General features: G+C 33.0%; 2 protein-coding genes and 1 pseudogene across 2 annotated transcripts; 2 read left to right on the top strand and 1 right to left on the bottom strand.

The window, feature by feature from the left end:
• Window positions 2,299-2,477, top strand: LOC109130195 (annotated as a pseudogene).
• On the top strand, window positions 10,952-12,643 carry LOC104756858 (snRNA-activating protein complex subunit 4 homolog). Its single transcript, XM_010479511.2, has 3 exons — window positions 10,952-11,442; window positions 11,669-12,103; window positions 12,207-12,643. Exons 1-3 carry the CDS (start codon window positions 11,037-11,039, stop codon window positions 12,455-12,457), a joined length of 1,092 nt encoding a protein of 363 aa, XP_010477813.1. The 5' UTR covers window positions 10,952-11,036; the 3' UTR covers window positions 12,458-12,643.
• Window positions 13,610-15,194, bottom strand: LOC104756857 (dof zinc finger protein DOF1.3-like). The gene is made up of 2 exons (XM_010479509.2): window positions 14,962-15,194; window positions 13,610-14,852 (listed from the first exon to the last, which is right to left on the bottom strand). Exons 1-2 carry the CDS (start codon window positions 15,121-15,123, stop codon window positions 13,902-13,904), a joined length of 1,113 nt encoding a protein of 370 aa, XP_010477811.1. The 5' UTR covers window positions 15,124-15,194; the 3' UTR covers window positions 13,610-13,901.

Below are 15,348 nucleotides of genomic sequence, written 5' to 3'. Positions count from 1 at the left end.
TTAATTAATTAAGTAATATGTTTGTTATTTTTTTTTAATTTTAATAAAAGTTTTATAATTTTGCAATTAAAATATTATTTTATAAATTTTTAAAATTGTAATATGTTTAATAAAAATATTAATAAACATTACATTATTAAATAGTTTTGAACATTCTTGAATTATATATTAAACATTAGTCTTTGTATTTATTAAACATTTTTATATTTCTAATATAATATTATATTATTAAATCTTAAGATCTTATATCTGTTCTCCCAATAACTCACATCTTAACAAAAGATCTTAAGACCTGATCTTACAATTTTTTAACAATATTTCTTCCCTAAGATCACCCTCACCTGATCTCCCTATAAACATGCCCTTAGAAGTTACCTCTGTAAAATATACAACTACTAGATATGCAAAATAGCAAAACTCTCTAATTAATAAGGTTTAATAATCGGAATGAAATTAACATCTAGTTTAAAATTTCACATATTAAACACAAGAGTGATTTTATCAGTTCAGTTTTGTTTTACAAAGTGGAAACTAACTACTAAATTAAAACTAAACACAATTGACTTAATTTTTCATTTTTCATTTTTTCTTTTAAATACTCTTTCTCAACTATTTTTTGTGACCCAACTTTTTATATGAACATCAAAGAATAATTGAAAGAAATTATATCATGTTCCTTGAGATTAATTGACCAACCGTGCAAACATCAAATGATAGTTGCTATAATTTCAGAAAAATTTATATTACTGGTGAAAATATGGATCTTCTATTTATTTCATCAAATGTTTGCGTTGCTTATTTATTGGGACAAAATAAATTCAAAACTTTGGAAAACCCATTCCATTACATCCTGAGATCAGAGTGAAGTTGGTCCAAAGCCCATTTAGAAAAAATAGTAAACATCCAAGACAATAAACCGTGGACCTTTGTTCTTTTTCACTTTCTCTTACATTTGTCATCCTTGATAATCAAATACTGTGTTGCCTCTTGGTGGTCACACTCGCACCTGCATATTCATCTTGTCTGCTTTTCTTTCTATTTTCATTTTTTTCTTCCCCTACATCGCGTCTCTTTCAAATTTTAAGGTTGTGTGTTTAGAATAATTTTTCATAGAAAGATTGACTTTTGATTCAAAAGATTTCACTCACAGTTTAAATGGCACATGTACTAACGTATAAAATGTGTATATCTTTGATTCCTAAAATAAATTTGTATAACAAACGAAAAAAAATTGTATTACAAATCAATTTCCAACAATTCCGAATTAAACTTGAGTGAGCTTTACACCAAAAAAAAACTTGAGTGAGCTAACGAGAGTAGGAGAGAAGGTATAATATACGAAGAAATGTTTTTTTTTTTTTTGGTCAAACAAGTTTGACCAAAAAAAAAAAGTTTGACGAAGAAATGTTTTTATAACAAAGAAAAACCACACATAAAATGGAAATGATGAGTCAATATTAGTAACAAGATCAAGAGAACTTAGATGCTTGGAGTAGGATATCTAGATTTTCCAAAGAGAGGAGTTATGAAGTGTACGCCATGAACAGTTGTGAATAATTCGTTTGAATGTGCAGCTTCCCAATACAACGAAACAGTATGTATATTTTAATAATATTAATTGAGTTAATACAATTTGTTGGTCACGAATAGTGTCGTACAGTGTGCACCATAAGCTAATAATTTTTGTGAGTGGTTTTTGTTTTTTATACGTACGAAAAAAAAAAGCTTAACAGTTTTATGAAAACAATGAAAATTTTCCTGAAGGGATGAATGTCACAGACAGGTACGTCAAAATCATTGTTTGTTACATTTTTGTGTATAATACAAAAAAATGCTGAGAGTTTGTTTTCAAAATTTTGTGAATCGAATATTCATTTATACTGTTATGTCCACGTCTAGAATTATGAATATTCAAGATTCGCATTATTGTTTTTTTTTATTTTTTAAATAATGTTTTTCTTCAATGGATATTGCCATTTGATGAAGGTGATCAGTATAACCCTATCAATAATAACAGTTTACCAAACCCGTCACATCCAGTCGCTTTTACCACTTGGATAAATCTGAGTCTGACTTTGACTTTGAAGTTTTGAACATTACTTCTGTCTTTGTTTATTTATACATTATAGGTCCCTTTTTATTATATTAAATAGGTTATTTAGGTCCATCATGAGCATTGGTGCATTAATTATTGGATTTTGCGAAAAAGGCATTAAATTAGTCTTGATTCCATGAACAAATATCTGATGGGATTTACTGTTCGAAGCTCTTTGGGTACGCACAGCTCTATTGTCATAGATGGCTGTAGCATCACCTGTCCTTCAAATACTGAATCATCCATACCTTCTGGATTCATCAGAGGGTCAGGTTAGCTACAACCCATAGACCTCTCCTTGCCTATTCAACTCTCTCGATTTGGATCTGTAAATTTTGCTGCTGAGGTTCAGCTTGCTTATTGCTAGCGTTATACTTGCTGAGCTGTGACACACATCACCAATTTCACCACTACTCTCTCTCTCTCTCTCTATTCACAACTATTGTTTTGTCTCCATTTCTTTCACTTTTTAAGATTCTTACTTAAAGTGACCTTTTCCAATTGCTTTCTTTCTTATTTTGGTGTTAGAGTTAATATTCCATACGTACGCATTCTACTAGTTTGTTATGGACTTTTTAATCATGGTGTGGTCCCATCTGTATTAGAGGACAATGCACAAAACGAGTTACATATTTAAATGTGAAATTTGCAAACAATGTTGTTGCCGATAGATTTATTGTTAGGAGTGAACTTTACCACCGGCCAGCGTTTCATATAGAGAAATCTTTGGTAAATTAAAAGAATGTATTTGTTTAAAAACCAGTCACAATGTATATGTGGCGAGTGGCTCTATTAATCAAGATTTGGTATATGTAGCTGGGTATATGTATTCAATGTTTTTTAAAAAATGGTGACTAACAAAGACTCAAACAAACCACTTGTGAGCAGATTCGCTAACCAAACTCAAAAATCTTTAGAAAATATATGACCTTAAAATGAAATATATTTACGGTTGTGGCTCCAAATCCAAATTTTCTTTACTTGGCTTCAAAGTTGACATGCTTTATACATTAATAAGATTATGTATCGCAAGTAAAGAAACGGGCAGATAATTTTATTTACTGGTAAGATTATGTTGGTATGGACGTTGAGTTATTTATTAGAGATGTATATGATAATGTGAACGTTAGCCAACTCGTGTTAGATTATGTTTCCTTGCGTTGAACAGATCGAAGAAGGGATCGGAGCATTAAAGCATGTGAGGGTGGGGCAGGTAAGTGTCCTTTAAACAATAAGAAGTGGGTCTTTGCATTAGGTTTCTGACAACTTACCCATACTTACACCCATTACTTTTCAAAGATTTAACAAATATTATCATGCAAAGAGTACTTTTTTGTCCTTTCTTTAAATCCTTTAAATGAGACACTCTTAACGGACTTCGGTTAAGACGCAGCCTGAATACCCATACGACATGCATCACCAAAGTTTCCATTACTATTATGCATGTATACATAATGCATGAGAGATCAGACTCATGTGTACGTATATTTATTTGTACGCTTTCTGCTTTGCATCTCGTATTGAAAGCAAGAAGACCGTTTAGCACAATACTAGAAATTATGATCGTTAGAAGATTCTCTTCATCGTTAGAACTTAATTCCTCGTGTGACTCAGGGCCGGCTCAAGATTATTGAGGTCCCTGAGCTGGAAAATTGAAAAAGGGCCCTTTTCCTTATGTTTTCTGAAGTAAAATTTTTTGGACCCTTTTTAGTGAAGAAAAAAAACAAAAATTTGAATGGACTCTGTGCTCTAGCACCTCTGGCACATGCCAAAATCTATATATTTAAAGGAAAAATATTATAAGGGAATACTTTGGGTGTTTTTAGAGTAAAAATATTATGAAAATAATGTAAGATCAGTAGTTTAGATCTTTTGTTAAGAAGTTAGTTATTGGGAGAACATGTTTAAGATAATAAAATTTAATAATATAATATTCTTAAACATATTACAATTATAAAAACTTATAAATTAACATTTAAATTGCATACTTATAAAACTTTTACTAAAATTCAAAATCCAATACCAAATTTTTATGAAACAAAAAAACATTAAAGATAAAGAAAAAACATATTACTTAATTAAAGCACACAAACATTTTATTTAATTAATACATAGTTTAATGTCTAAATTTATTTCATATATTCTCAATCAAATCCTCTTTTAATTTGTGAAAAATTGTTTGCAAAAAATTGTATCCATTCACAGCTTGCCACGTCAGCTTAGAACTGAACCAAAAACAGTTATACATCAAGAACTAAAAAAGTGTTCTAAACCCACTATTCATTATTTTTTAATTTTTTTGGGCTTAGAACACCCTTGGTGTTCTCCCTATAAAGATGGTCTTACACTATTAATGTTTTAAATACCTCCATAATAATGATTTCATAGCTTCATAATTTAAACCGCTCGGACCAAAAAAATCATGCAATAAAACTCGACCAAATATTCAAGACAAAATTAGACGAACCCATGAGTTGGATGTCGTAACTATTTAATTGGTAGGGTTATGAATTTTTATTAGAGCAAGAGAAGGATTCAAAATATGGCTCTGTCAAGGGAACACACCTAACAGAATCTCATGGATTAGCCTTTGTCTTCTGCTGCTCCCTTACGCCCCACTACTTGTCACATTCCTTCGTTTTTATTCTTTAATACTATATATAATTTAACTTTAGTTATTTTATTTTATTTCACCATCAATTTGTTTCTTCATTATTGTCCTTCCATATAATTTTAAAATATATACACAGAAAATTTTCGTACCAAGTTCAACAGGGTCTTATTTTATAGGCATGATCTCAGCTCGGGTCATCCCCACCTTCATATAAAATTGTTTAGAACCGACTGTTAACCAATTTATCAAATATTTATTATTCACTGTTTTTCTTCTTTTTGTGTGTAAGACTATAAGTTGTTTTAACTTTTAACGTTACAAACACGAGAGTTTTAATATATGTTTATAATGATCAGAGCTTTGGTCCGGAAAATCATATATACATAAAAATACCATATGGAGTTGAAACCTCTAAAGGACCGTTTAAGTTATAATTCTAGGAGAACCAAGTCCGGTTATAGAAACAAGAAGTAGTGTGATTGTAACCAAAAATACGAATGAGGTTAAAGAAAGAGGGTAGAATTTAAGACAAACTTTATTGGTGGATGTGAAAATAGATATAGGGGCAAAGGAGGCTATGAGATTAGATGGGTCATTGATTCATTCATCTTTGAAAATTGGGAGATATAGACTTTACTGTTTGGTTACCTTTCACGTCATCTCTTTTTGGAAACTCCAAAAACAGTATGAGTTTGTGTGTGTCTTCGTGATCTGTTCCCACCATTTATCCTCTCTGTCTCTCCACTTCCTTTCATTACTCTCACTTTCTTTCACTTTCTTGTTCATTTCTGTTTCCCTAGCTCACTAGTTTTTCTCCTCCTATTTTTTTTATCACCAAATCCGATCCATTTTGCATTAACTACTACAAAAAATATCTTTACACCCAAACCAAACCACTTAACTGATTAACATACAGTATGTATTTGCGCAGAATCACGTATAAAAACTAGTATTATACTTCTTCTTTTTTCTCAGTTATTACATATCTTCATAATTAATACTGCTGGTCAAAAGAAAACAAAATTAACACTATATTTTATAATACTATGTTATATGAAACAGTTGCAAATATACAGTAGGTAAAGCGTCTCAACTCTCCGTTGTTATTAAACATCCAAACTTAAAAAAAAAAAAATGTTGCAAACAGCTTTAATATACTTAAATAATTCAGTTGATTAACATCTGAAATAGCTAGCCTCTCAGATATATGTACATTGAATGACATATTTTGGTGATCTAATCCTGTATTTCCTAAAATTGCACACTTAACCTTGTCATTTATATCACAGACGAAACCCAAATTAATTAGTTTGATTTTGTTTTGTTCTACAGTTTCTTTTTTCTAAGCAAGTATATTCATTCCCTTAGTGTTCGTGATTGTTCGATAGATTTATGGTGATTGTGCGTGTGTGTAGTACAATAAGGAGAATACACGTGATGTTTGTGCGACATCACACGCCAAAATCGGGCCATGGGGACGCATCACAGTTGAAGAGAAAAGACTTCTCCTGTGAATTGAATTGGATCCTATGTTATTCTTAATATGCACGTGTTCATCATCTCCACCTTTCATTAGCAATTACCAATAGTTATTAAGGCAAAGGTAATATAAATAATTTTTCTTTCCATTGAAACGAATTTTAGTTTTCAATGTTTACTTGCATTGAGCCATTGAAAACTAGTATTGAAGACATCTAAAATATTTTAGAAAAAAGAACTCTTGTTTGGTGAAAAGAAAAATGTATATATGGAAAATATTTGTTTTTGTCTTAGTGTAAGATAACTAATCCCATCAAAGACACGTCAATGCCACGTAAAAAAAAACTCTTTCACAAGCGTCCTCTTGGAAACGATTTTGAACTTAGTAGACATGAACCTGATCAAACGTACAACTTATAACATAATCGCACAAGAGGATATTATAAGTTTATTACAAATATGAACCAAATAGTTCACTGGAAATAATTACGGTTATAGAAACTTCTAAGCCGACCGAAATAGTTAAAGTGAATTAGGTGAAGTTTGAACGGAGGGTTGGGCTAGGATGTCAAAGAATGGCCGAGAAAATAAAATATAGATTAAGTCGGATGAGTAAATTTGAGCTTTGGATTAGTTGCAGCGGTTTAGTGAATGAAATCATATACATTTGATGTATTTTGGTGGCAGACTGAATAAACGTTTAACGCTATGTAGAAAATGGGTATATTAATTAGAGTTTTTTAATGAAAAAATAAAATAAAATTAGAGTTTGGACCGTAGACTAATTTACTCACCTGAAAAGGATTGACCATGAGATCGCAATCTACTTTATGATGACCTCCAATCATTTTGGTCCCTTAGATTAAAATAGTAAACTAGTAATTTAAAGAAATGGTAAGCAATTATATGAGCTTTTCATACATCTGTTTCGAGAGTATTGTAGTTGCTTATTCAGTCATTCACTCGCTAAGACAAACCACACTGCGGTAACCTCATAATCCTTTACCCAAGTTAAATTTTCTCTTTACTTTTTTCAAAGATTATGTAAACATTGAATCCATGGGTAAATATGTTTTTTAAAATATACAAATTTAGACGGATGAACCGAATCTAGTACTAGTCTACTAAGCAAAGTAGCAAGATTGATTCGCACAGAACAAAACAAGAAGCAAATCCGGAAGCCCCCACGTCCTTAGCAAGATCTTGCCAGTTGGGTTAGTTAAGTCTTCTTACAAATAACATATTAGTTTTTTTTTTTTTTTGACAAACAAATAAATAACATATTAGTGTGTTTACACTTTACACCAATTTAAACGATAAGAAATAATAATAATATTTCTTCCTACAAATGGGGGTTTTGCAAAACAACTAATTTAATTTAATAAAAGGTACATAACTTCTGTTTCATAAAATTAAATGTTTCATATATAATATTAATATGTATTTCAAAGTGATTGACCGATTAAAAAAACATGAGAAGAGAAAAAGAGAGTTTATAGTGCGTTCGGTTAATCTCTGTGCAGAGGATCGTACAGCTCTGAAAGCCTTTTGAATCTGATATTAAAATTTATCCCATATTTAATGGTTACGTCTGCCAATTGGGGTTTCTGGTCAAATACGAAAAGGTCTTACAAGATTATTTATTTACTTTTTGACTGTATATGATCCTCATCCACACGGCCACAGTGCTTATATATATATCTTATGTGAGATATCTAGGGTTGGATGTGTGGTTAGTAAAAGTTCATGAGATTGCATGCTACAAAAAAAACATACACATGACATGGAGNCACCTGAAAAGGATTGACCATGAGATCGCAATCTACTTTATGATGACCTCCAATCATTTTGGTCCCTTAGATTAAAATAGTAAACTAGTAATTTAAAGAAATGGTAAGCAATTATATGAGCTTTTCATACATCTGTTTCGAGAGTATTGTAGTTGCTTATTCAGTCATTCACTCGCTAAGACAAACCACACTGCGGTAACCTCATAATCCTTTACCCAAGTTAAATTTTCTCTTTACTTTTTTCAAAGATTATGTAAACATTGAATCCATGGGTAAATATGTTTTTTAAAATATACAAATTTAGACGGATGAACCGAATCTAGTACTAGTCTACTAAGCAAAGTAGCAAGATTGATTCGCACAGAACAAAACAAGAAGCAAATCCGGAAGCCCCCACGTCCTTAGCAAGATCTTGCCAGTTGGGTTAGTTAAGTCTTCTTACAAATAACATATTAGTTTTTTTTTTTTTTTGACAAACAAATAAATAACATATTAGTGTGTTTACACTTTACACCAATTTAAACGATAAGAAATAATAATAATATTTCTTCCTACAAATGGGGGTTTTGCAAAACAACTAATTTAATTTAATAAAAGGTACATAACTTCTGTTTCATAAAATTAAATGTTTCATATATAATATTAATATGTATTTCAAAGTGATTGACCGATTAAAAAAACATGAGAAGAGAAAAAGAGAGTTTATAGTGCGTTCGGTTAATCTCTGTGCAGAGGATCGTACAGCTCTGAAAGCCTTTTGAATCTGATATTAAAATTTATCCCANCACCTGAAAAGGATTGACCATGAGATCGCAATCTACTTTATGATGACCTCCAATCATTTTGGTCCCTTAGATTAAAATAGTAAACTAGTAATTTAAAGAAATGGTAAGCAATTATATGAGCTTTTCATACATCTGTTTCGAGAGTATTGTAGTTGCTTATTCAGTCATTCACTCGCTAAGACAAACCACACTGCGGTAACCTCATAATCCTTTACCCAAGTTAAATTTTCTCTTTACTTTTTTCAAAGATTATGTAAACATTGAATCCATGGGTAAATATGTTTTTTAAAATATACAAATTTAGACGGATGAACCGAATCTAGTACTAGTCTACTAAGCAAAGTAGCAAGATTGATTCGCACAGAACAAAACAAGAAGCAAATCCGGAAGCCCCCACGTCCTTAGCAAGATCTTGCCAGTTGGGTTAGTTAAGTCTTCTTACAAATAACATATTAGTTTTTTTTTTTTTTTGACAAACAAATAAATAACATATTAGTGTGTTTACACTTTACACCAATTTAAACGATAAGAAATAATAATAATATTTCTTCCTACAAATGGGGGTTTTGCAAAACAACTAATTTAATTTAATAAAAGGTACATAACTTCTGTTTCATAAAATTAAATGTTTCATATATAATATTAATATGTATTTCAAAGTGATTGACCGATTAAAAAAACATGAGAAGAGAAAAAGAGAGTTTATAGTGCGTTCGGTTAATCTCTGTGCAGAGGATCGTACAGCTCTGAAAGCCTTTTGAATCTGATATTAAAATTTATCCCATATTTAATGGTTACGTCTGCCAATTGGGGTTTCTGGTCAAATACGAAAAGGTCTTACAAGATTATTTATTTACTTTTTGACTGTATATGATCCTCATCCACACGGCCACAGTGCTTATATATATATCTTATGTGAGATATCTAGGGTTGGATGTGTGGTTAGTAAAAGTTCATGAGATTGCATGCTACAAAAAAAACATACACATGACATGGAGAAAATGGGAATATCGATTAAGAGAAAAGATTGAGGTTAATTTTTTTTTAATTAATAGAGGGTTTCACATAAACAAAATGGTAGCTATAGGAAAAAAGTAAAGGAAAGAGAGACATGTGGGAAGATTACAGAAGCGATGGTTAAGAGAGAAAAAGGTAAAGTTTAAGGAAAATGGAAGTGAAAAAATTAAAAAAAACTGTCCGAGAATTCGGTTGTGCTAAGAAGAGACACAACTCATTCCCCAATGGTAAACTCTCTTTTGCCTTCATCCTTTTTAGGTAGTTAGTACTTAGTTCTGCTTCAGCTTTTTTTCTTTCATCTCATTAGCTTTTACTATTATTTTTCACTTCGCACCTATAAAACATGCATTGATTAGTAGAGGAAGTTGTCCAAAAAAAAAAAAAAAAAAATTAGTAGAGGAGAAAATTTCACCTAATAACGGTAGGATTCATTTGGGATTCGTCCACTAATATACTCACCACATTAACTGTTTTTTTGGTCGACACTCACCACATTAATTTGTCTTGTCATAAATCATAATCCATTGGTTTCCCATTTAAAGAGGAAGTAATATCTTACATACGTACATGTATAAATTAAAGATAAATATTCATAGGAAAAGGAAAATTTTATATGGGAGTTACAGTCCAAACTCGAATATACTCATTTCTTACTTATTATTATTATTACCAATCTATGGTCTTGTAGTAAAACCTGTAAAACTTAACTGTTAACAAAATCTTAACTATATTGAAATTTAATATGTGACTGATATCAGAGAAACTTTTTGAACTTCTTCTATGAAGTATGGACGTAGGTACACCTGAAAACATTTTAATAACAGTCGACAGCAAAATCGAATATCGATAATACACATGTACTTACTTATTACAGTGGTGTCTATACAATATAAATTATAATAGTAATGTATAAATGCAAATAACTATGGCGTTTGAATCAGTCCGTGACAACGGTCCATAACCCTTTTTAACAGTCGTCAGAAAACACGGTCGCGACATGTACATACACGCACATACCTAAAGCCATACGTAACAAACACACCATTATATATAAAAGATATTCTGTTATTTTTATAAATAAATAATAAAATAATTATGACACACATATACGTACTTGTATATATAATACGCAAATGAACTCACATAAGTCTTTCTCCTCCGATGGTAATAGTCTAAAAGCTGACGTGACATCTCTTTCATATCTCAACAATTACACTTCTCTTCTCCTTTCTTCCTCTGTCCACAACAACTCCTCCATGTTTATAACGGAAAAACAACTGTGGATGGATGAGATCGACGCAAGAAGAGCTTCTTCTTCTTCTTGGGACTTCCCTTTCAACGACATTAATATTAATCAGAATCATCATCATCGTCACTGCAACACAAGTCATGAATTCGAAATCTTGAAGAAGAGTCCCCTTGGAGACATAGCAGCTAACGAAGAAGAGAGTAATAATCATAACCCTAATTTTAGTAACAGCGAGAGTGCTAAGAAGGAGACAACAGATAGTGGTCAGTCTTGGTCTTCTTCATCTTCAAAACCGTCGACCTTGGGGAGAGGACATTGGAGACCAGCTGAAGATGTTAAACTCAAAGAGCTTGTCTCCATTTATGGACCACAAAACTGGAACCTCATAGCTGAAAAGCTTCAAGGAAGATCCGGTAAGTACAATTTTTTAAAAAAGTGTCTTCAAAATTTCATCAAATGTGTTTGACCCATCTTGGTCAGTCTATGATTTAAGCTTTAATTTCTAAAGACCCGGTGATAAAATCAAATCTTAAATAAAAAAAAATAAAAATTAATCGGTTTTCTAGGTCCAATCTGTGTCACAATTCACAAAATCAAAGATGTGAGCTTATTAATTTGATTTTGATTGTTGGTTTACAGGGAAGAGCTGTAGACTACGGTGGTTTAACCAATTGGATCCGAGGATAAACCGAAGAGCTTTCACTGAGGAGGAAGAAGAGAGGCTGATGCAAGCACATAGGATTTATGGTAACAAATGGGCAATGATTGCGAGGCTTTTCCCTGGTAGAACTGATAATTCTGTTAAGAACCATTGGCATGTTATCATGGCTCGTAAGTATAGAGAACACTCCTCCGCCTACCGTAGAAGGAAGCTTATGAACAATAATCCCCTTAAATCTCACCTCACTACTACTCATCATCCTAACCCTAACCCTAATTACCACTCTTTTCTTTCCACTAATCATTACTTCGCTCAGCCTTTCCCCGAGTTCAATTTGGCTCATCACCTGGTTAATAATGCCCCTATCACGAGTGACCATAACCAGCTTGTGTTGCCTTTCCATTGCTTTCAAGGTAGTCTATTGCTCTTCCTCCTCTTCCATTTTGTTTCAACTCTTTTTAGTATAATTAAATTTTCTTGTTTTATATTGTTTGTGGTGTATCTATTGACGTTCAGGTTATGAGAGCATTGACACTCCCATGGTTGTGAGTATGTTTGGCAACCAAATGATGGTGGGCGATAACGTTGGTGCCACGTCAGACGCCTTATACAATTTTCCGTACATTGATCCTAGGAGCCAAGAGAAAGCGGACCCAGATGAGCCGATGAATTGGATAGGAACGGAAGCGGTAGATGAAGAGGTGGTCGAGAAGGCTAAGAAGGAACCACATTTTTTCGATTTCCTTGGCTTGGGGACGGGGGAGTGAATCTTGAACATTTTAATCAGTTAAAGAAAAGTGATTATTTTGGTTACAGAAAAAGGAAGCATGAAGTTAGCTGCAATAGCTAGAAAGCAAACAAACTAAGATTCAAGTCTTTATCCATGTGTTTACGTTAATTACTAATCTGTATGTTGTTGTTGTTGTCTAGTGTAACATCGGATAAATTATCGTTTTTAGTACCTCTTTGATAAATATTAACAAGAGAGATTGTCACTAAAAAAAAAAAAGGTGATTCGTTTATGATGAAGTGACGTGAAATATTGTAAAGATATATGTGTGATGAGAATAACAACGAGAGATAGAGAAAAGTGAAATTAAAAGAGTGTAGTAGTATTAAAGATACGAAGAAGATGCGTAATTAAGAGAAGAGGAAGTTGCAAAGAATGAGGCAGAGATTGTGCAACAGAAAGGCCAAACATGAAACATGCTCACCAAATCACACACACACATTGCATTTGTTTCTTCTTTCCAAACCGTTTTCCCAAACTCTTCAAGCTTATCTTTCTTACCTATGTACCTCTCTTTCATGTCACGCGGACCCACACACATGCCCTTCTTCTTTTCTTTTCTTTTTCTAGATAGAAGCTAATTCTTGAAAATTTATATTCTTTTTATTTTGGGTTGAAATTTTGTTGGTGTTGGATATGATCACCAAAACGGTAAGCTTGCTGTTGTTCCATCACCAAAACAAGACGGTGTTCAATTCGTAACGTATGAGTGTTCAACATTGGTTGGACTCTTTCAATATGCTCATTGGGCCTTGCAATTGATTTATTAGGCCCAAAACCTTCCAGGACGTGTTCCAAGCGTTTCCGAGTAGCAGAGAGGAACGACGTCGGCGTGTTTAGTAGTTGTCGAATAACAAAATGTTTTTTTAGTAATTTTCAAACCATTTATATAAACTATTTTAATAATTAACCTTTTCTTTTTTCTTTCCCATATTTAGTCATTATCCCAAAGTAAAGTGATAAAGAGTTTTCTATTTTTTTTTGACGCAAATGAAGAGACTATTGTTTCCAAAGAAAGTGACTTTATGCTTCTCCTTTAGCTTTTTCTTTTGTGCCAATCAGATGGATTCTGTTTCTGTACCAAGGACTGAAAGTTAAGATTCTCTGGTTTTTCTCCTTTACATGAAAATTCACACTCATGTTTTTTCCTTTATTCATTTTGTTTCTAACTAATTTATACTCCAAAAGAAGAGATTATATAATAGCCACATTTACCAAAAGAAGAGATTATCTTTCAGTATGTCCATCCGTTAGGATAGTGTACAAAAATGGGGATTGTGGCATATAAATAACTAAATAAGATAAAGTATTAAAAGTTATCTGCAGTTTCACCACACAACAAAGATATCTACTAGGTAACAATCATTATACAAAGATGATCATAACGTAGGGCTATTCTATATTAGTATCTCGTCACCGTTTTACATGCTTTCCCTGAAGTTCATAGATCTTGCCATGGCTGCAGGGTTTGCTTGAAGGCTAAGATACGTTTTAGGCACAAACCTCTCGTTGCTGCTCTTTCTTTCAGATCCATTATTGAAGAAGTTATATTGCTCTGTCTTCTCATGTTTCATCGATACCGGATACCACAGATGGTTCTCCGTAGCTTTAGTTGCTTCATTGTTGATACTTTGGGATTCTGAAACCAATCTTGGTCTTATAGAAGCATCTCTAGCAGTTTCATGTGAAGCTTCGTCTCTTGTCCTTTTCCCAAGACATGTGGAAGGCTCTAAGGTTGACCAAACCGGTACTACGCAGCCCCAGTAGACGGGCATGTGGTAGAAACTAGGGTTAGGAGGGTATTGGTAAGGCAAAAGAGGCGAAACAGGGGATGTTGCTTGCGGAGGAGGAAACCCTTGGAAGTTGTTGACTTCTTGTGAAACAAAGTCAGCGTTTATCTTCGCATCCCTTGATTGATGCTTAGTATTCTCAGTAACCAAAGAGTCCGAAGACTCAAAGCTTAGGATCTTCGTTGAGGAGCTATTGTAATTGTCAGAATCATCGGAAGTAATGTGCAGGTAATGGTCTGAAGAAACCCATCCCTTGTTCTTGCGACGGCCTGAACCAACGGGGACGGTCCTCATGGATCCACCAGCAGTCCAATACCTCTGGCAGTTTCTACAGAAGTGACGTGGCTGGTTAACGTTGTAGTTGTTGTAGTAACAGAACTTGGTGTTTCCGCTGTTGCATCTCGGACACGGAAGAATCTTGTCTGGTTTCTTCAGTTCAGCTGATTTCTCTTCTTCCGATGTTGTAGTAGTTGTAATCTCGCTGTGTTGGTCATCGCTGTTCTCAGATGTTTCTTTGGACTCCTTGTCAAGATCTAATGATATCTTAAGACTTGTATTGTCAGTAGCAGATTGGTCATGCATCTGAAAAAATTTGGAAGAAACAGAATTAGAATTTAAACATCATGAACTAGTTTAAAAACTTATCAAGACTAGAGAAAAGAGTCAACTTATAGCATTTCTTGAAACATACCTTGTGTGGTCCAAGTGATGGTGAAGAAGAAGAAGATGAGGAAGAATCGGGGAGAACAGGGGACGAAGACGAGAGTGGATCATGAGAGACAGATGTGATTGTCCAGCCAAACAATTTAACCGGAGTATCTCTAACTTCAGACATACCAATCTTTGAAGACATAAAGACAGAAAAAAGAAAGATGAAGCAGAGGAGATTAGATTTGATGTTATGTGTGTTTATTCTTTATTTGAGGTCAGATACAAGACTATGTATAAGAAGAGGCTGAGGTTGGTATTAAATTAATAATGGAACGCACAGAGCCACAAGACACAAAGAGGAGAAAATTACACGTAAGCAGAGACAGGGACATGTAGAGAAGAGATAGCCACATGCTGTTGCTAAAAA

This window comes from Camelina sativa, chromosome 17 (genome assembly GCF_000633955.1).
Source record: "Camelina sativa cultivar DH55 chromosome 17, Cs, whole genome shotgun sequence".
Taxonomy (NCBI): Eukaryota; Viridiplantae; Streptophyta; class Magnoliopsida; order Brassicales; family Brassicaceae; genus Camelina; species Camelina sativa.
This window is presented reverse-complemented; position numbering and strand designations above follow the sequence as displayed.